Source organism: Lynx rufus, unplaced genomic scaffold, assembly GCF_022079265.1.
Source record: "Lynx rufus isolate CCGP_SWC_20201006 ecotype Redwood Valley unplaced genomic scaffold, mLynRuf1.p SCAF_9, whole genome shotgun sequence".
Taxonomy (NCBI): Eukaryota; Metazoa; Chordata; class Mammalia; order Carnivora; family Felidae; genus Lynx; species Lynx rufus.
In genome coordinates, this window is record NW_025814897.1 from 107,095,844 (window position 1) to 107,117,192 (window position 21,349).

A 21,349-nucleotide genomic window follows, 5' to 3' on the forward strand; every position below is an offset into this window, starting at 1 on the left:
CTTTGAACTGGCCAGGGCTGGGAGCTCCGGTGTGGTGGAGATGCCCTCAACCAAGCTTTCAGAAGACTGTGTTCAGGAGCATGGATGTGCTCAGCACCGCCCCCCCCCCCCCAACGGCCGCCCCCCAAAGGTGTCCTCAGAGCCCAGAGGCAGGCAAGGACCTGGCAAGGATTAGTTTCTGGAGGGCAGGGAAAGGGGGGCTCAGTTGCCCTCAGCTGGGGTCCAGGCCTGGTCCAGAGGGATCCTCTGGGATGTTTTTTCCATTTCTGGTTCCCGCTTTGGTTCCTTTGCCCACCAGGACCTAGCGAAAGAGATCTCAGGAAAAGCCCCTGATCTGGACCTTCCCCAGCTAGGAGTTCCAGGAGGACCAGAAGCAAGGGACTGACCAGGTTTCCACGTCTTCGATAGTCTCTGGCAAGGGCTGATTGAGGGTCTCAGGCAGGAAGAGGGCAGCCCTGCCTCCCAGGAAGGTGATGGTCCCAAATATGACTTTGGGGATGAAGGGCTGCCACTCCCCTGTGATCTTCACCAGCGGGGCCATCATGCTTCCCATGTGGGTCCCCAAGTTGCCAATGCTCATGCCTGTTTGCCTGGGAGAGTTCAGAGCAGGGATTGGCAGCCTATGTGTGGGGCCCCTGGGCAGGGGGCTGGAGGCTGCTGCGATCCCACCTGACCCTGTATCTTTTGGCTCGGCCAGCCCCACGCCCTGCACCTACCGAATGACCGTGGGGTACAGCTCGCTCGAACAGAGGAAGAGGCAGCTGAAGGAGCTGGACAAGCATCCCCTTTGCAAACACAGCCAGGGCTGTCCTCAGGGTCTGCGAGTCTGCAGACGGAAGAAAATGTAATGGGCCTCGGGCTCAGGAGCATGGGCGTATCAACACACAAACATCTATATAGAAGTGGCTTTTCCAAGGTCGCTTCCCTGAGCACTGAACCCTGTTGTTTTCCCATGCCAGCTTGTCCTCTGTAGCGATGAGGGCTTGCCAGATCCCTGAGCAATTCCTCGTACTGTCCAGACACAGCCACACTTTACCCAGTTTGAGTCAGATCTAGAAAGGAGCTTCGATATCATCTAGCCCAACTGAGTTATTTTCTAGATGGGAGACCTGGGCCCCAGAGAGTGCAGGGACCTGGTTAAGGTAACACAGAGATTTAGAGGTAGAGTCTGCAGATTTGGAGTCCCTGGCAGCCCACTTCCCAGCCCGTGGCAGCCCGTGACGTCCACTGAGATGCTGGCCCTCTTTCAGAGGGTTCCGATGTAGCTCCAGCTTCTCACCCGAAGGCACAAAGATGAGAGCCAGGATGCACCCTCCTGCCAGGAGTAGACCACTGGCCAGGGTGCTGTGTTGGCCCAGATGGTTTATGGAGAGGAAGTGGATGAACTTGGCCGGGAAGTCAACCCCACCAAAGATGAGCTGGAGGAAGCAGAGGTTGACTCCAAATTCTGCCACACTCATAGCCAAACTGTAGTAGGCAAAACCAGTAGAAAACCTGAGGGGCAGAGAGGGATGGATTGGCACCAGCAGCCAGACAGGGGTCTCTCTCCCCCCACTGGTCATTGGGTCACCAGGAGGACCAATGGTTTCGTTTCTTATCCCAACTGCAGCTGATTGGTAAGGGCTGATTGAGTGCTGTTTTGAGCTCTCTGGGATTGTGCCTGGGCTCAGCGCCGGGACTGATTGGTTATGCCTGACGTGGGCATGATCTAGGGTGTGGTGGCAAAGATGTCCCATAATTGCCTCCAGAGAATATCAGGACTGGCAGGACTCTGGGAGACCAAAGGAGGTAGGTAAATGATCTTCCCTTCGTCGGGTAAGAGTTTAACATCTAGAATGGGAGAGGTGAGAGTCAAGCTGTGCACATGGGTCCGATGCCTCCGCCTTCCCTCTGGGGCTCATGGCATCCCCTTTGAAGTTCCTGGACAAATTGGACCCTATTCATGCAGGGATGGAGAAGGGCCTCAGAGCCAGGTCACAGAAAGGGCTTTGAAGGAGCCGTAGATCGTCAGACAGAAAGAGAAGACTAAGGAGAAATATGATTTCTGTCTTCAAGCTCTGGTGGCCAGTCTTGCTCTGTGGGGTCCCAGAGGGCAGAGCTGGACCAGTGAAGGCAGTGACAGAGAGGCATAGAATGGGGAAATTGCCATGGCACGATGTGAGCTGTGAGCTGTGAGCTGTGAAGGGGTTTGGAGCATTTGCCGTGTGGACGGGGTGGGCGTGACCCAACAGGGAGGCAGACCCTGATGGCTGGACCTGGGTGTGTGACAGGGACATGAGCAGATCTCCAGGGTTGGGGCTGGGCTGGGGCAGCCAGGGAAGGGGGTCTCTGGACTCCTGGGCCTTCCCCTTAGGTGAAGCCACCACAGGCCTTGTTCATTACCCTTGTTTGGCAGAGGTGCTAGGGTGTGGGTAGGGACGGGTGGTGGGTTACCAAGCCAGGGAAAGACAGAAGGTCACACGGCACAGGTCGGGTGTCCGGAAGAGGTCAGCTACGCTGTACTTGGCCTTGGCCAAGGAGATCTCCTTCTGCAGGCTGCGTTTGAGCTCCTTGGGGAAGAGTAAGGGAAGGGTGCCATTAGTGACCAGCTGGTGGGCAGGAAGAAGGAGAGAGGGAGGTGCAGGCCTGGTGCCTCTAGAGAAGTTTGCTTGGGACATTCAATGTGATGTTAGCTCGTGAGCAGGGAAACAGAGGCAAAGGAGGGTTCCTGCTCCATGCCATAATCCCTCTCGGTTCTCACCTCCACGGTGAGTTTTTCTTCCTCTTCCTTCTTGCCATTGAGGGCAGTAACCTGCCAGAGTATTTTCAGAGCCTTTGAGAACTTTCCAGACGGGACCATCCAACGTACAGACTCTGGTATCCACCTGGGTTCCAGAATCAACTCACAGTGGCTCCCCCCGATGCCAGAAGCTTTTTCTTTTTCTTTTTCTTTCTTTTTCTTTTCCTTTCCTTTTCCTTTTCCTTTCCTTTTTTTTTTTTTTAGGCACTGGAAAAACATCAACAGCCAGGGCCAAGGGGTAGGAGGTCCAGAAACCCAAGCTGTTTCGCTGCAGATTTCATGGAATTTAAACTTGGCCAGGCTTTGCACCTGGACTGCCTGCAGCCAGCACAAATTCTGGGATTCTCTTTTCCCCCTTCCAGAAGAGCCTTTCCTCTGCCCCCTACCTGGGCCACTTGTTATTGCTGGGTGTTTTCCTTAGCCAGGATCCTTGGGCCTAGGCCAAGGCAGGTGGGTCCCGGGGAAGGGACAGCATGTTCAAGGCTAGATAGCTGGAGGGTCCTGGACATCCACCTCCCTGTTCTTTAATCAAGAGGCCAGCTCTTTTTTTTTTTTTTTTTTTTTTTTATTTTTGGGACAGAGAGAGACAGAGCATGAATGGGGGAGGGGCAGAGAGAGAGGGAGACACAGAATCGGAAACAGGCTCCAGGCTCCGAGCCATCTGCCCAGAGCCTGACGCGGGGCTCGAACTCACGGACCGCGAGATCGTGACCTGGCTGAAGTCGGACGCTTAACCGACTGCGCCACCCAGGCGCCCCGCACCTCCCTGTTCTTCTCTGGGCCGCCTTCCAGGGTGAAGAAGGGGGCAGGGAGACAGTCCTGGGGCAGCTTGGGAAGGTGGCTCAGGGTAGGGTTGGAGCCTAGGAAATGGAATTGAGGACCCTTGGATTCTGCCTGCAAAGGAGGGATTCTGCTGTAGCATGAGCACCGCATGGGGTCTTGAGATTGGCAGGTGGGCAGACAGCCTCACTGTCCCCACCTCCGGGCTGTACTTTTGGGGGTTGGTTTGCACCGAGCAGACCCTGAGTGTCAGTAAGAGAAGACGAGCGGAGGCAGAGGTGTGGGGAGATGTGAGGAATGATGTTTTAAAAACATCTGGTCTCAGGGGGAGGCACCTGGGTGGCTCAGTCGGTTGGGCCTCCGGCTTTGGCTCAGGTCACGATCTCACAGGCCATCAGTTCAAGCCCCACATCGGGCTCTGTGCCGACAGCTTGAAGCCTGAATCTTGCTTCGGATTCTGTGTCTCCCTCTCTCTCTGCCCCTCCCCGACTCACACTCTCTCTCTCAAAATAAAATAAAAACATAAAAAAAATTTTTTTTTTTAAAAAGTCTGGCCTGGGGACGCCTGGGTGGCTCAGTCGGTCAAGCGTCCGACACTTGATTTCGACTCCGGCCATGATCTCACGATCGTGGCGCCCGGCGTGGAGCCTGCTTAAGATTCTCTCTCTCCTCCTTCTGCTACCACCTGCCCCCTGGCTCCCCCCGCAAAAAAAAAAAAGTCTGGTCTGAGGTGGGATCAGCTGTGGTTGTGGCCTCCACAGGCACCTAAGATCCGGCTCCAGCAAGGTCCTGGGGGAGCAGATACTGATCAACCTGCCTCAGACCATCGGCCCAGCTGACAGCGGTGGCCTCCCGGGCTCAGTACTACCCTGTCTTGTTTCTGCCCCGGTGGCCTCCATGAGCAAAGGCCTCTGAGCAAAGTCCTGCTCCCAAACACCACAGCCAGGATCTAGACTCCATTCTCCTCGCCCCGAGAATAGTAACCGTGGCCTCCAGGCAGTGAGCCTTCCTGTGAACCAGGCCCACGTAACCCTGGGTGACAGGCATTATTATCTCCAGTTTGCCTAGGAAAATCTTGAGGCTCAGAGTGGGTGAGGCTTGCCCCAAGTCACAGAGCGAGGAGGCCTGAACTCTCGACTGTATCCTGCTGACCATCCGCCCTTATTTTGCCTCCCCTACTCTCTGCTCCTTCTCTGCTCCCATGCCAGCCTGTGGACATGCCCTGGCTCCGCCCTGGACCCTCTGCCCACCCCTCTCTTTCCGCAAGATTGTCCCGCCCCCTCCAGGAGATTCTATTCTCATTTTCAAATGGAAACCCATATCAGTTCTGTGTCTTTTTGTGTAACCCTAGGGGATTGCTTCACTTCTCTGAGCCTCAGTTTCCTCATCTGTAAAACAGGACAGTCACGTCTCCTTCACACAGAGATGCCATGAGGATCGGGATGACATAGGGTGATGCCTAGAACAGGGCCTTGCACGCAGTAAGTGCTCAATAAAGGGTCGCTCCAAGATGTCATTTCTTTTCCTGAACTCATTCATCATTTCCTGTTCTTTGGCCCCAGCTACATTTTGGAGACTCAGTTCCTGTCTTCAACATGTTCTTAGGTTTGACGTACTGATAGTGAGCTCTTGACCTCTTTGGCGTCTCTGACCCAGACACCCCAATTCTCCCGGGTCCCAGGTTTAAGCTTTCCTTTCCATAAAAGAATCCGTAAAACCCCAAGTCCAAGACGGTCCCCAACTCTGTGGATTTTTTCCTTCAAAATGCCTCTCAGACTCGTCCGTGAGGCTCCTCTCGCCCACACGGTCGTGTCCCCTCGGTCTCTCATCCCCTCCCACTTGGGTTGGTCCTTGTGTGCTGTTGTGTCACACACAGGAGCTTGGTCAGGACTTTCTGCACCACAAACATGTCTAGAGGCATTCTCCCTCTGTTTGGCCCTGGCAGGCATAAAGAAGGAGATGAAGGGGTGGGGGCCACATACCATGATGACAGGAAGAAGGCGAAGAAGGGAATGGACACGGTTAACTGTAGCCAGAGCCACTGGCGGATGGGATAGGCAAGACCCGTCAGAAAGAACGGGCCGCCGGTATAGACGTAACCAAGTAAAGTTGATAGGATGGCCCACGTCTGGATGGACACACGCTCGACACCTGCAGGAGGATCCCAAGGACCAGATTAGAATCCTGCTGGGCCTTGGGCACCTCCCTGTGAAGGGGCACCAGCTCCTGCCCACCCCCTATCAGCTGCTTGATCTGACTCTGATCCTAAGGGTTCATCCCTCCGATTTTACAGATGCTGTGACTGAGGCTCAAGAAGGCAGGACTCGGGGCACTGAGTGGCCCAGTCAGTTAAGCGTCCGACTTCAGCTCAGGTCATATCTCGAGGTTCGTGGGTTCGAGCCCCGTGCCAGGCTCTGTGCTGACAGCTCAGAGCCTGGAGCCTGCTTCGGATTCTGTGTCTCCCTCTCTCTCTCTGCCCCTCCTCCGCTCATACGCTGCCTCTCTCTCTCAGAAATAAACATTAAAAAAAAAAAAAAGAAGGCAGGACTCAAACTTAGGTCTGTCTGACTTCTAAGATCACACTCCTCTTTTTTTTTTCTTTAATTTTTTAAATGTTTATTCATTTTTGAGAGAGAGAAAGAGAGAGAGAACGAACGAGCCAGGGAGGGGCAGAGAGAGAGGGAGACACAGAATCGGAAGCAGACTCCAGGCTCTGAGCTGTCAGCACAGAGCCCAGCATAGGGCTCAAACCCACAAACCATGAGATGATGACCTGAGCTAAAGTCGGACGCTTAACCGACTGAGCCACCCAGGTGCCCCCCCGCCTTTAAAAAATTTTTTTTTTTTTTTAAGTAATCTCTACACCCAACGTGAGGCTCGAACTTACAACTTTGAGATCAAGAGTTGCAGGATGTCCTGACTGAGCCAGCCAGGCGCTCCCCCGAGCCCACACCCTCGACTGCCTCTCCAGAGGCAAATGACTTCCCCTGTTTTGCCTCAATGTCCTTATCTATAAAATTAGGACAACAGTGTCCCCTACTTGTGGGCGTGGACTGAATGGGTCAGGTGACTGCCAGTGTGTCAGGCCCAGGGGGAGTCCTCCGTATTGATAGTGGCTGTTGTTGTTATGCTGGGGGTGGGGTGGGGGTGGGGGGCTCTGAGATCCTGGGAGGAGCAGCACCTTACTTGACCAAGGTCAGAGGGAGCCTGTGTTGAGCCTGGCCCAGACTCCACTCTCTTGGCTTCGGGCTGGGCCCACCTCCCCCGCCAACACCTGTTCCCCCTTCCCATGTGGCTCACTCAAGATAACGGGGCTCAGGGCCATGCCTGTGTGCTGCAGCCACTCAGGAAGCCGAAGATCATGTCTGAAGGCTGCACAGGAACCACTGGCCGCCAGCAGCAGGTAGCTGCCGGTCAGGGTCAGCTTGCGGCCAAACCGGTAGCTCAAGGAGAGCAAGGGCTGAGTTAGCCGAGGCGCGCTAGCTGAGACAGTGACTCTGCAGGTCTCAGGGCAAAGGGTTGGATGCCTCCCCTCCCCCCTCCCCTCCCAAAGGGCCAGGCAGGGCACGGAACTCCCTCTTCAGACAGAACCTTACTGGTAACTGCTATTTTGGGGGGACAGGTTCGCAATTCCACGTTTGAGTTAATGAGTGATCGCCTCTACCCCCCGCTTGGTGGCCTGAACAGAGGTCAAAGGACTTCTTGTCTCCAAACAGTCCACGTGCCCCCTCTGCACTGCCACACAGCCATTACATGGTGTCTGAGGACCTTGAGGGTTTCCCCCAGGGCCTGAAGAGGTGGGGAGACGCAAGCTGCAAGGATCTTTGGGGCAGAGAGAAGGCTGTGGCCTGGAAGGGCTTGGGACGTGCCCGAGGTCACCCGGGAGGGACCATGATTCCTGTCTCCCCCAGCTTTCTTTGGCTCTTTGGGGGTGCGTGGGTGGTCAGACTGAGGTGGGATGTCCCCATAGGCAGTGTCTCACCTGTCAGATAGATTTCCCGGCACGGTCCCCCCAATAACTGTGCCTGCCACGAAGAGAGACTGGGCCACCTCCTTGAGTTTGCTGGAGACGCCCGCGAAGTCCCACTTCACAAGAGAAAGGTGGTCCAGCCTGGCTCGGGCCAGACCAGCCGTCCCAGCCCCCCTCAGCCTGTGCCCCACGGCGCCCGCCCACACCTGACTTCCCTGAGCCTGGCCCCCTCATCCCAAGAGTTATTTCTGCTTTCAGCCTGGCCTAGGCTTTGGGGTCCCTAACCCATGATGTGTGATGATAATTTCTCTCCCAGCATGTGTGGCCTGTCGGAAGCTTCTAGAGTCTACTTGGCTGTCGCAGTCGCACCCGGGTCTGTTCTCAACATCTTCCTTCATCCCCTCCAAGCTTGCCCTCACCCCGTGGCTCCCTGCCTGTCTCTGCTTCACCTTACACATCCAAGGTCAGTGCTCATCCGCACCCTAGATCTCTCCCTCTCCTCCATGGGGACATTGCTCTATTGTTGCCATTGTGCTCCGTCCCGCATCCTCTGTCTCTGTCTCTCAAGTTCTCTCCTTCTTAGAAACTCTATCTCCTCCATATTCACTTCATTTCGACCTTCCCTTCAAAGCCCAATCTCTTGAATGAGAAGCTCTACTTGCTATCACCCCGTCCCCATATCTCAGTTCCACCCCCACCACTCCGCTGGAACTGTGCTCGCCAGAGCCACCCGCGATGTATTTTTCACCAAGTCCAATGGAACCTTCTGTAGCCTGACGTGCCCTGACCTTTGGAAGCCCTTGATGTTGCTAACGCTGACCTCTCCCTCCACCTGGTTTCCTCACCCTATTCACCCCTCCTCCTTCTCCTCATGGGCTCCTTTCTCTCTACCCCTTCCAGATTCTCCAGGGCTCTTCCTGGATTTTCCTCTTTTTATCCGCTCTCCCCAGGAAATGTCACCTGCTCCTATGGCTTCCATTTCTGTTTTATGAGGAAGACTCCAATCCATATCTTCAGCCCAACCTCTCTTCTGGCCTCGAGACAGTAGATTCAGTTGCCTTCTTGGAAATTCTACCTAGGTGGTGTCTCACAGTGACCTCAATGAGACTTGTCACCCACTCCATTCCGGGTCACAATCTCAGTGGCTGGGAACCCTCCTTTGCCTCATCCCTCTCCGCTATACCATCATTCCATCCTGGAATCTTCTATTTCCACCACTACTGTCTTAGTGCAAGAGTAATGATAGCAGCCAGTGTTTATGGCGGGCTTAAAATGCACCAGGCACCGTCCCTAAGTACGCACTTTCCATGTTTTAACATCTTCAGTCCTCACAACAACCTTATGGTGGGGCGTTACTGCCATTATCATCCCTGTTCTACAGATGAGGAAACTGAGGCCCAGAAGTGATTACTGCATTGATCTTCAGACAGGCCTTGCAGCCTTCGATTTCCGTTCCTCCTCACCATTCTTCCCCTGCTAACCAGAATGACTTTCTGAAACCACTCAATGAGGTTCCTGTCTTGCCTAAGGCACGCACTGGCTCCCTCCTGCCCTGTGGATAAAGAGAAAGCTCTATTAACACAGATTTATAAAGCCCTCATGCTCTGGCCCCTGCCTACCTGTCTGGGCTAATCTCCTGCTAATCCCCAACACGCACCCTTTGTCCAGCTATCCTGAATTACTTGTGTAATGAAGTGGAGAATGTCATTGGCCAAAAATGCCTCACAGGAATGTTTTGGACGTGAAATAGTGTGGGGGAAGAACCACACATCCCAGGGAGCCCTTTCCATTTTCCTCTGCTGGAAGTGAGGGGGATGGGGCTGGACGAAGACCCCAGGTCCGCAGGATGTCTCCACGTGGCCCAGCATGGCCAGCAAACCCAGCGGGTTCTTCTGGCCGAGAAGGGAGCCTGTACAGTACTTGTGTGGTAACGTAGGAGGGTAAAGGGTAAAGGAGGAAGTGAGGGGGTGTGAGGAGGGGCCAGTGGGTGTCTAGAGAGACTTTTGGTACTTCGTGGCATGCTATGGAAAGCTCCTTTAGGAAAATCTAAAGGAAAGACCTACTGTCCCCCTAAATCCATGCACTGCCCCACCCCCCTTCCATAGTAAAGAGTACATTTCCCAGGTGACCCAGTAGTTGAGTGGGGCCATGCAGTTCTTGACAATGGAAGGTGAGTGGAAGACATGCTTGTTACTTCCATCTCATTTGATTAAGAGAGAATCTTTGGCCTGGACTTGCGTGTTTTCTCCCTTCCTGTCTCCTGGCAATGAGAGCAACTCTGGGAGCCGCGTGTCGAAGATGGCAAAAGCCGCTATCCCTCTGGGTTCCTGAACGACCCTATGGAGCAGAGCCACCCCCCCCCAACCTGTAATTCCCACCTCAGAGCTATTGCATGAGAAGAAGAGCCACTTCTATATGGTATAAGCCATTGAATTATGGCGACGTAGCCCATCCTAATACATCCCACAAGAAGTGGAAAATGGAAATTCGATTTCCCCTCCCCCCAACCTCCAGGTTATTTAGTGCCTTAAGAAACCATTCTGTCTTGGGGCACCCGGGTGGCTCAGTCAGTTAAGTGTCGGACTCTTGATTTCGGCTCAGGTCGTGATCTTGCGGTGCCTGAGTTTGAGCCCCACGTCAGACTCTGCACTGACAGTGTAGAGCCTGCTTGGGGTTCTCTTTCCCTCCCTCTCTGCACCTCCCCTGCTTGTGTTCTCTCTCTCTCTCTCTCTCTCAAAATAAATAAATACATAAACATTAAAAAAAAAAAAAAAAGAAAGCATTCTGTTTAGACCACGAGAGGGTCAATGTCAGACCCATTTGGATTAGCTTAAGGCTGTCTGCCCTTCTCCACTGAGACCAGATCTGCTGAGTCTTGGTTTCTACCATGGTACTTGTGGTCACTGTAGGCATCAGCATAACTGTCACAAGCTAGTTTCTACATGAAAATTGAAGTAATTTACAGGAAATACCATTCCTAAAATGGACTTTGAGTCATGTTTAAAACATGCCCTGGGGCGCCTGCCTGGCTCAGTTGGTTAAGCATCCTACTCTTGATCTCAGCTCAGGTCTTGATCTCCGGGTCATGAGTTCAAGCCCCATACTGGGCTCCGTGCTTGGTGTGGAGCCTACTTAAAAAAAATGATTGAAACATGTCCAAATCCTTCCAAATGGCCCACAAGTCCCTGCAGAATCTGCTCCCAGATTTATCCCTGTTATCTCTCTGCTCTCATTTTCTGCTATCTCCCCATATACTCCACTGTACTTGGTCTTCTTCTTCTTCTTCTTTTTTTTTTTTTTACCTTTTTAGTGTTTATTTATTTTTGAGAGACAGGGAGAGACAGAGCATGGGCAGGGGAGGAGCAGAGAGAGAGGGAGACACAGAATCCAAAGCAGGCTCTGCGCAGTCAGCACAGAGCCCGACGTGGGGCTCGAACTCACGGACCTCGAGATCACGCCCTGAGCTGAAGTTGGCCACTTAACCGACTGAGCCACCCAGGCGCCCCAAGATTAGCATCTTGATGAGGGTAGAACGTCTAGTCTGTTTTGCTCATGACAGTACTCCCATTGCCTAGCACCGTGCCTGGCATTCAGTAAATGCTCGTGGGATTGAAGGAGTGAGCCTTCCACAGAAAGAACAGAGAAATGGAGAACCTTAGTGGTTAAGACATACTGATGCCTAATGAGAGGTCATGGGGTTCGCACTCCAGATACTATGTGGGAAGCTGTCCACTTTACCACAATGGGCGTATGTCAGGATGGAGGGGGCCTAGGCTGTGTATGTAGGATCTATAACCGCGTGTGAGCACGAGGAACTGGAAAAACTTCACAATCGGACTGGAGAAACCTCTATGGCAAAGTGTCTACTAACTAGGGAATGGTAACATGAAGGTTTAAAGCTCAGAAGAAGGTGCTTTGTGGTGAGCTATGAAAAACATCTTGGACTTCAAATGACTCTAAGTTGCCCCCAGAGACTTCATGGCTAATAAAGCTCATCAGAACGGATGATAAAAATGTGGCCCTGCAGGTCAGTGCAAATCCACGGGGCTCAGACCTGAGATATGTGATCACAATGGTTTGAATTGTGTCCCCCCCCCCAAAAAAAAAGATAGGTTGAATACTAACCCCAGTACCTCAGCATGTGACCTTATTTGACAAATAGCATTGTGGCAGATAAAATTAGTTAAGATGAGGTCATACTGGGGTAGGTATGGGCCCTTAACCCAACAGGACTGGCGTTCTTGTAAAAAGAGAAGATACAGACACGTAGGGAGAACATCATGTGACCATGGTGGCAGAGACTGGAGTGACGCATGTGTAAGCCAAGGATCACGGTCAGCCACCAGAAACTGGAAGAGGCAAGAAAGTATTCCTTCCTAGAGCCTTGGGAGAGGGCATCCCTGCACCTTGATTTTGGACTTCTAGTCTCCATTATAGAAATTCTAGGAAACGGATATGCTGTGTGATTCTTCTTGTATGTTTGAAAGACCTGTGGGCTTGGTGGGTGGTGATAGGAGGGAGATTGGGAGTGGAAGAGCATGGCAGTGAGAGAACCAGGAACAGAGAGAATTGGAGAGATTAAAACACAAAGTTTTCTGATGTTTGTTTTTGAGAGAGACAGCACGAATGGGAGAGGGGCAGAGAGAGAGGGAGACACAGAATCTGAAGCAGGCTCCAGGCTCTGTCAGCACAGAACCTGACGCGGGGCTTGAACTCATGAACTGCAAGATCATCACCCCAGCTGAAGTCGGACGCTTAACCGACTGCGCCACCAGGCGCCCCTGGAGCGATTTTTAAAGGCATCCTGGATGGGCATTAAGGAGGGCATTTGTAATGATGAGCACCGGGTGGTGTATGTAACTGACGAATCGTTGAATTCTACTCCTGAAACCAACACTGCACTGTATGTTAACTAACTAGAATTTAAATAAAAATCTGAAAAGAAAAAAAAATAAATAAAGGCATCCTGGAATTTGGGGGTGGGGGGGGAAGGGAAAGATACTTAGAGACATTTTTGGCATGCTTCTGTGTGGTGAGCTGTGCAAAACCCTTGAGGAGGCCTTGTTAAGAAAACCTATAGCTGAAGATTCGATTGTACTTCAAGGTGTTGAGAGAGCGTGATTTATTGCTCCTTCGACTTTGACTCCAGACATAGGCTGGGCCACGTGGGGTCTGCAGCTTTAGTCGGGTTACGCTATTGCCGGATTCTGTAACAGCTCCGTGTTGTGTGTTCCTCTCTGCTTTTGTATTTGCCATCATCTCCTTATTCTAGAAATGTTGTCAGTTGTTCAGGCCCTAGGCACAGAACAGGAAAGTTCAAGGCCCAGAGGGGAATCACAGGGGTGGGGGGGGGGGGGGAAGGGCCTGTCCGTCCAAGCCAACTCGGGCCTCTAAGGGCTGCAGGGTGGGTTTTAGGACCCTCAGACGGGTGAGCTGGGCACCCACAGGGCTGAGATTCAGTGATGTGGGAGCTGTGGGCTACGGCTGGGGGCCATCTTGGAGCCCTCAATCCATGCTCCCCACACTCTCCAGACTTGAAAGAAAGGCCATTGTTTCCTCTTAATGTCCTAGTAAAGCTCTTTCTGAAAAATTCCAGCCTTGTCTCTGCTGAACTCAGAGAAAGGAATGTGTGGTCACCCCTGCCAGGAAAGCTTAGGGGATCAGAGGGGGAGGGGAACTTCCCTGGACCCTGGACCCTGTGCTGTGCTCTCTCACGTCACTGTCACCCGCCATCTGTGCCTTCTCTGGGGGTGGGGAAGGGGGGAAGCTCCTTATTATCCTGTTCTACAGCTGAGGTGGAGAGGGGAGCTGACTCCCCAGGTCACTGGCTCTGGGGGGGTGGAGGTGGGACCTGCATTCAGGCTTGCTGTTCCCATGAGAGAACACCTCCCATGAGGTGGGAGCTGGGGAGTGTGGCAAAGCCATAGGGCCCAGGTGAGCTGGGAAGAGCTGTGACAGCTGACTCCCCTGTTACTGGGGGTCCCCCTATTCTTCTGGTGGGGACAACCCTCTCAGTTCTCAGGACATGTCTATTTTTTTTAAGTTTGTTTATTTATTTTGAAAGAGACAGAGCATATGAGTGGGGGAGGGAGAGAGAGAGAGAGAGAGAGAGAGAGAGAGGAGAGAGAGAATCCCAAACAGGCACTGTCAGCACAGAGCCCGACGCGGGGCTCAAACTCACGAAACTGAAATCATGACCTGAGCCAAAATCAAGAGTCAGACGCTTAACCCACTGAGCCGCCCAGACGTCCCTCAGGGCATGTCTATTCACCATAACTGTGACAACAGCAGCCACTGACATTAGCTGAAGGCTCCCCAGGGGCTGTGCCCTGTGCTAATGCTTTCCTTGAATGGTCACACTTGGCTCTTTTCCTCCCTTTTACGGATGAGGAAACCAAGACTTCTGGCCTCATGACATTCCTAGTGAAGGGCAGAGTGAGGATGTGAACTCTGTTGCTGGATCCTGGCTCACGATCACATGCTGTCCATCTGCGGGAAGGGCCCCTTGCAGAAGCTAACTAGGGTCACGTGGACTGAGGCGGTTGCCAGATGCTCCGCCTTTCTGACCACCGGCTGCTGGGGTGGGGGCGGGGCGGCACCTGCAGACGCTGCCTCCCCTCTGGAGACCCACCTGTAAGGTGAGGCCCAGCCGTCGCTTTACCTCTGCCGCATGGGGACCTGAATCCCGCTCCACCCCACCCCAAGCAGGCGGAGCGTGAATTTGCCACAATCGGAAAAATTGCTGTGTTCGTGTTACTGTCTGGCTGGGTCTGGCCACTGACACTTGCCTGGCTGGGCGGGGACCCCTTCTCTGGGGTCTCACAGCTGAGAATTCAGGGAGCCAGGCATGAGCCACACCTGACCCGGAAAAGGGTACGGTACCTTGAGGGCTGGTGAACCCCGTGTTTGCTGGGACGCAGGTTCCCATGCCCCCAGGTGCTGGAATGGAGTCTGGGAACTTGGCCAGCCCACACTGGTGAAGTGATGCTTGACCGGTACAAGACCTGCAACCTTTGCTCCTGGCCAGGCTCCCTGGAGTCTGAGGTGCACCCTGGGGAGGAAGCAATGTCTGAGTCACTCCTGCCAGGCTCTGACGGGGCATGGCTTTCATTCAGCGTTATCTGAGCACTTACTATGCGCCTAGCCTGGTGCCGGTAAAGATGGGTTAGAAAAACACCTTCCCCATCCTGGGGGAAAGTTGGATCTGTGAACAACAGCCTCCTGGGGCCACAACGGACACAGAGATTGTGGGTGGGCTCATGCAGTCCTAAGGAGCCTGCCTGCCCGGGTTCGACTCCCAGCTCCACCATTATGAAATGTGGGACCTGTCCCTTGGTTTCCCCATCTGTAAAAACGGGACAATAAAGATGCGAACCTCAGCGTCGTTATAAGGATTAAATGAGTGCATGTGAGCAAAGTTCTTAGAAGCTGCTGGCATGGGGTGAGCACACAGTAATTGATGATTGTTGTCTATGGCTCCCTGAAGGACTGTCACCTCTCCAGCTAGGTTCTGTGTCCCTGGAGGATGTGGATGGTGACTCTCACTCCTCTCTGACTTCCCAGGGACCCGGTGTACAGCAAGTCATCCGGACATCTGGAAACTTCTTTACAGGTATCGAGGTACCTTTGACTTCCTCCCCATCTCTCACCGTCACGTCCATTCGGTCTCCAAGTTCTCCAGATTCTGACTCCCCAAACTCTCTGGTGTCTATTCCAACGGTCCCTTCTGTTTATCATCTTTTCCCTGGATCCCTGTGTCAACCTGCTAACGGGTCTGTCTGCCCCTGGACTAAAACTCTCCACGAGCCACTCCCTGCCCTGCCGTCAGAGTGACCATTCTTACAGGGTGATCTGAGCGTACCACTCTTGTGCTCAACACCACTCGATGGCTCCCTAGTGTCTGGGGACAGACGCTACACTTTCGTCTAGCATCCAAGCCAGGCCCTCCTCTTCTCCAGCCCCATATCTGGTGACCTCCATTCCCCATTGCTCGCCCCTCCAGCCTTCCTCTGTCTCTCGCCGAGGGATGTTTTGTTCTCATCCTGCTCTTGTGACTGTGCATTTGATTCCACTGGTGCTTTGGCCTGGGGCACACCTGCTAACTCCAGTTGGGCCCCCCTCCGGGCTGATTAGATGTCCCTATGCTGGGCTCCCAGAGCACTCAGAGTGCATAGAGCTCATGCACACAAATACTCACTCCACAAATACTTCAGAATGCCTCCTCTGTGCCGGTCACTGTTCTAGCTGCCGGGGATCCAGCAAAGCAGCTGGAAATCCCAGCGTCAGGGAGCTTGCGTGTCACGGTCAGTGGTCCTTGAGGGGTGGGTCTGTCTCCTCACTACAGATGGGCTCCTGGAGGGCAAGCAGGGAGCAGGTGCACTTTGACTCTGTGTCCTCAACATCACGCATGTGGTTGTGAGTAAATGTTGGATGCGTTTCGTGAGCTTGGCACTGGGGAGAAAGAGCAAGGGCGACAGGGAGGAAATACAATCCAGGGGATAGGAGAGTTGGCAAGTGTAACAGGTAGGCGCACAGCTCTGGAGCCAGGTGCCGGTGTTTAGATTCCTGAATTTTCCGAGTCCCAGTGGTGCGAACTTGAACAAGCTCCGCAACCCCCACGCGTCAGTTCTCCCGTTCTAATACTAACTACCTTATAGGGTTGTCAGCAAGGTGAAAGGTGTTAATATTTATAAAGCACTTAGAACAGTGCCTGGCACATAGTTAAGTGCTTTATAGATAAATAAATATTTATTAAACACATGAAAAGCGGTTATGCAGACTATGAACGTAGATAGTCTTGGCTTCAAATCCTACCTCTGCCTGGTCCTAAGCATATGCAATCCTGGGAAAGTTGTGGAACCAGGCTGCGCTTGAGTTTCCTTGTACGTGAACTGGAGACACTATAATACTTCCCGCTCTAGAACGCTGTCTCCTGGGATTCCAAGACTCTCTCATCCCCGCCCCCCCCCCCCAGCACGCCTCCAGCAGGACTGGCTCAAAGTAAAGACTTTGAAATGCACCTCTCCTAATGAGGCAAAAGCAACATCCTGCCCTTGAGGGGCTCCTGGTCCCTGAGGGGAGAATGAAAACACTGGTCTCTGTTCATTGTTCAGATGCTATGCCCTCCAGGAAGGCTCCCTAGAATCCTGTGGTTCCTCCCTCTTTTGAACTGCCATAAACATGTATCCCCCTGTGCCTCTTATGGGTGTTAGCTTTAAATTCCGGTTCTAAAACTGACCAGTTGTGTGATACTGGACCTTCACTCCCCTTCTCTGAGTTTTCATTGTTTTGATCTGTAAAAGGAGGTAAAAATCACCTTCAACAAGGGGCACCTGGGTGGCTCAGTCGGTAAAGCGGACTTGGGCTCAGGTCCTGATCTCACCTATTGGGAGTTTGAGCCCCGCATGGGGCTCTCTCCTCTGTCCCCCTCTCTCTCTGCCCCTCTCCCCGCCCCCCGAAAAAGAAATAAACATTAAAAAAAATCACCTTCAACAGAACATGGTGAAAATCACAATGCCTGCAAAGCCTGCCTGTTTGTAGATCCTCAATAAAGGATCTCGTTTCCCGTTTCTCCCTCCTCCTTTCTTCCTTCCATGGTCTCCCGGCTGGCCCGGCAGTTCATTCGAGAGCCTGATTTTCCTCTGTGATTCCAGCAGGTGGCAGGGGGAAGACTCAGGGAATAAGTAAAGGGCTGGATGAATGGCAGTAACTGGGAGCAGATGAGATGATTTGGGGGTCTGCTCAGGCATTTTCAACCTTCCGCACGGTCCGCTCCCTCCCCCACACTCCCTCCCATCTTGGGACCTTTGCACAAGATGCGATTTTCCTCCCGTCCCTCGCTGCCTGGCTAACTCTTGCTGGACATTCTTAGCTTCAAAGTCACTTCCTCAGGGAAGCTTTCTCCAGGGCCTGTCCCCCGGTCCCCACACCCAGCCCTAAGGGACCGGACCATAGTCTGAGGTCACAGCCCTAAGTCCTTTGAAGTCGTAATTTCTTTCGGTGCTACTTTGATTAACTGATGTTACCCCACAGGGCTGCGGACCCTTTGGTAGCAGGCACAGGGCAGTTTTGTATCCTCAGACCTTAGTGCTGTCCCTGCCACAGAAGGGGCTGCCTGTTGGAGAGATGCTTGCGCTCTGAATGTGAAGAAACGACACTTTTTGGTTCGCGTGCTTCGGCACCCAGGTCCTTCCTCTCTGCCTGCCCAGCGCCCTGTCCTCCCAGTGCCCTGACTAGAGCCTCGCCTGTTCTCCCGTCCCTGAGCATGGCAGGTGTGGGTTGCGCGCTGTGGGTGGCGGAAGGAGGGTCGCCCGTGGACATGCCTCAGTGACAATGGAGTCCGTGGTGCTGGGGTCATAGGCCCAGTCGTCCAGGCATGGCTCGGTGCCCCCCTTGGGTGTCGTTGGGCAGGCTGGCGTTGGGCGGATATGTGAAACGGAGGCAGGTCTCGGGCTTCCCATCCGGGCCCTTAGGGAACACCAAGGGCCCCGTGGAGGTGTTGGGGGGTGGGCGACAGTGGTGGGCGGGTGTGGTCGCTGTGAAGGTCTGCAGCGGGTTTGGTTGGCCAGGCCCAGGATGGGGAGGCCAACAAGACTAGGTTCAGGAACCGGAAGGGGCCCTTGCTGCCCATGTGGTCCATGAGCTTGGGGAAGGCCACGGCGCTGGGCAGCACGAACCAGAGCTGCGGCGAGGCGCCTGGCCAGGGAGAGGGAAGTGTGCGTATGGGCTCTGTGTGGGTGTGTGGGTAGGTGTGGAAGCACAGGGAGAGGGCGTGCCAGGTGCGAGCACAAGTGTGTGGAACCATGTGTGTGTATAAATGCGTAAGGATGTGGGGTTCGGGGGGGTGTGTCCACAGATTTACGCGTGGCTACAGGAGGACATACCCAGGGGCATGTAGAGGCCTGGGGCCACATGTGTGGCGTGTGTCCAGAGGTGTGGGCATAGGGGTGTCTGTAGGGATGGGTGTCTCGAGGTTGGAGTGTAAGGAGCAGCTGTGTGAGCTTGGGTGCGTCTGTTTGTGTGTGTGTGTGTGTGTGTGTGTGTGTGTGTGTTTGTGGCTGTGAGTATCCCTGTGCTCAGCCACGTGGTCACACATGCTGCATGCACAGGGCAGTGCCGGCCACACAGCTGGGGCCAAGGGGCCTGGTCGTGGACATTGGCAACACGGGCCTGATGGTGGCAGGGGGTGGTGGGGGGCAGCGAGGTTAGGTGGGGAAGTCCCTGGTCGCCCTGAGCAGACACACAGGGTCAGCAGAGCCCAGGTTGCTTCCTGGGAAGGTCTCCCCAAGCCCAGAGCCTCTTGGCTTTTGGCTGTCCTCCTGGGGCTGGGTCCACCATAGTGGGGCAACGGAAAGGGCCCAGGCAGGTCCCAAAGGGAAAAGGGACTTGGCCAATCATAGTAAGGAAACAAGACCTGACTTTGGAGGCTTCTCAGGGGTCTATGGTGGCCAGAGCTTGGGGCGGGGGGTGGGGGGTGTCTCCATTCTTCCTCGCTTGGTAGCTGGGCCTGGCTCCCTCCCGTGGGGCTGGTGGTTGAATGTGGCTGAAGCCCTTTGTCTGGCCCAGGGTCTGGCAGCTGCTGTGGCCGGGCAGCTCAGCCCCAGGAGCTGTATTTGAGCCTTCCCCAGGGAGACTTATATAAGGCGAAAGTTGTTTCCTAGGCGAATGTTTCACTTTCTTTTGAGAATTAGTGGTAGTGGCAGGAAGAATGCTGTGGACCCACCAAGCCCAGCTTTCCCCCCGAAGGCTCAGGGCTCTCATCCGCTGAGCTCCCCCGGGTGGCAGGGACTCCCCTGTCTGAGTCTCAAGCTCAGGGGAACAGCCCCCTTTCATCTCTGCTCTCTACCTTCCTTTTGGGGACAAATTACTGTCCCTAGCGTTTTGTTCTTTTCTCCGAATTATTTTAATTATATAATGATGTTTTTCTTGCATACAACACAGGGAATACAAAGAGGCCAAAGACAAAACAAAATATCCAGGCTTCACCTGAGAGCCAACCCTGTGTGTGTTCTGACGTATGTTCTTCCAGATCTTTCCTCATCAGTCACTGTGGTCTCACCCCCATTTTTTTTTTTTTTTTAGCAGCCAACACGAGGCTCATTTAACCATACAGCAGCCCTGTTACTATTCTAAGTATTGCACATTAGGAGACTAAGGAACAGAGAGGTTAAACAACTTGCTTATGGTCTCCCAGCCAGGAAGTGGCAGGTCGGGGCAGTGGAACCAACATTTTCTGCAAAGTCTGTTGGGACACTGTCCTGCACCGTCCCTCCCTTAGCAAGGTCACCTTGGCTGGCTGTCCACATCACTCCTGCCTGCCTTTAGCTCTCTGGTTCTACCTCCAAGGGCTCTGGGCAGCTGCCCCACCCTGTCTGCTCTGGGGGCTAGTGAGGGGCCCACGTCAGGCTCCCCTTCTTGGCTGGGGCGGGGGCTTCCTATTCTCTCCACCAAGGTAGGCATCTAGCTCCCCGGCTCAGGCTGCTCAGGCTGGCCCCCACCCCCTGAAGTCTCTGCCAGCCTCACCACCACCCCCTCCAGGGCAGGGTCAGGCCCGCAGCTCTGCTCCCACCTGGGCCCAGCAGTAATTGACATTCTCAGAGTGGCCCGAGGCAGGGCGAGATCCGGAGTCATCAAAGGAAGATTAAATTATGCTCCGAAGCAGCCAAGGGGTTGTTTTAGGAAGGTTTTCGACTGTGAGGCTTGCAGAGAGCTGAGCCGCCTCTCCGAGCACCCCTGCTCTGGGCTTTCGCCCTCCGAGAGATTTTCCGGTTCCTAATTGGGCCTGGGTTATCCGTCTGTTTCTGTCCTAGTGCAATGTTGTTAAAGGAGCCTGGTGACTTCCCACGGAGGCCGCTGGAGGTGAGCCAGAGTATAGATGTGCAAGCCCAGCCAGGGGCGGCCCCAGCCCCCAGTGGATGTGCTTGGATTCATGATATCTGAACCGTGGCATTCTCTTAGCCAGGGCCCCCCCAGGGGTTGTGTCCTGCACTTGCTGAATGACCTTGGGCAAATCGCCTCCCTCTGGGCCTCTTGTCACTCTTCATTAGTTAGGTGGCTTAAACACACACACACACACACACACACACACACACACACACACACACCCCAGAAAGCTTTTATTCAAACAATATATTGGGGTTGTAAGATCAATACATAAAGCAGATACTAGAGGAGGTGGTCTGGCTAGAGTGGCAAAGGTGGAGAGAGCAGCCCCTTCATAACCCCCTCCAGCCCCAGCTCATCCTTCCTTTTGGCACTTTCTGCCCCAGGCTGTCTCTTTCTTCCTTTAAAAAATTTAAAAAAAAAATGTTTATTTATTTTTGAGAGCAAGAGGAGGAGGGGCAGAGGGAGACACAGAATCCGAAGCAGGCTCCAGGCTTTGAGCTGTCAGCACAGAGCCCGACACAGGGCTCGAACTCACGAACCATGAGATCATGACCTGAGCTGAAGTCGGACGCTTAACTGACTGAGCCACCCAGGCGCCCCAGGTTGTCTCTTTCTGAGGCATCTATCTCCATTATCTTACGAGACCCATCACTTCTTCCTTGAAGTGACACTACATTGAACGTATTGAAATTAACTTGTTTTAAAGAGATGTGACATTGGGAAATCTTACATGCTAAATGCATTTTTAGCTTGGGTTACAGAAATGCAGTTTCTTCCTTCTTCCTCCTCCCCCCGCTTCCCTCTCCTTCTTTCCCTTTTCTCTTTCATGCTTTCATCTTTTGTTGGAACCTTTCCAGAGTGTCCTTTCAGGGACGCTGGGCTCAGCCAGTGTTCCCTGTTCTTGCTGAGTCCCAGCACAGACATGTGTCTTCAGC

The 21,349-nt window shown here is 53.6% G+C and overlaps 1 protein-coding gene across 1 annotated transcript; it reads right to left on the bottom strand.

Annotated features, from left to right (window-relative positions):
• Positions 1-201: 201 nt before the first annotated feature.
• SLC22A8 (solute carrier family 22 member 8) lies at positions 202-18,422 on the bottom strand. The gene is given in 15 exon segments (XM_047072093.1): positions 202-301; positions 387-590; positions 717-784; positions 786-826; positions 1,280-1,494; positions 2,434-2,549; positions 2,741-2,864; positions 5,542-5,710; positions 6,860-7,002; positions 7,542-7,645; positions 17,852-17,923; positions 17,925-18,088; positions 18,091-18,117; positions 18,120-18,224; positions 18,413-18,422. Coding segments are annotated over 15 exon segments (1,662 nt in total).
• Between the last annotated feature and the right edge of the window lie 2,927 nt (positions 18,423-21,349).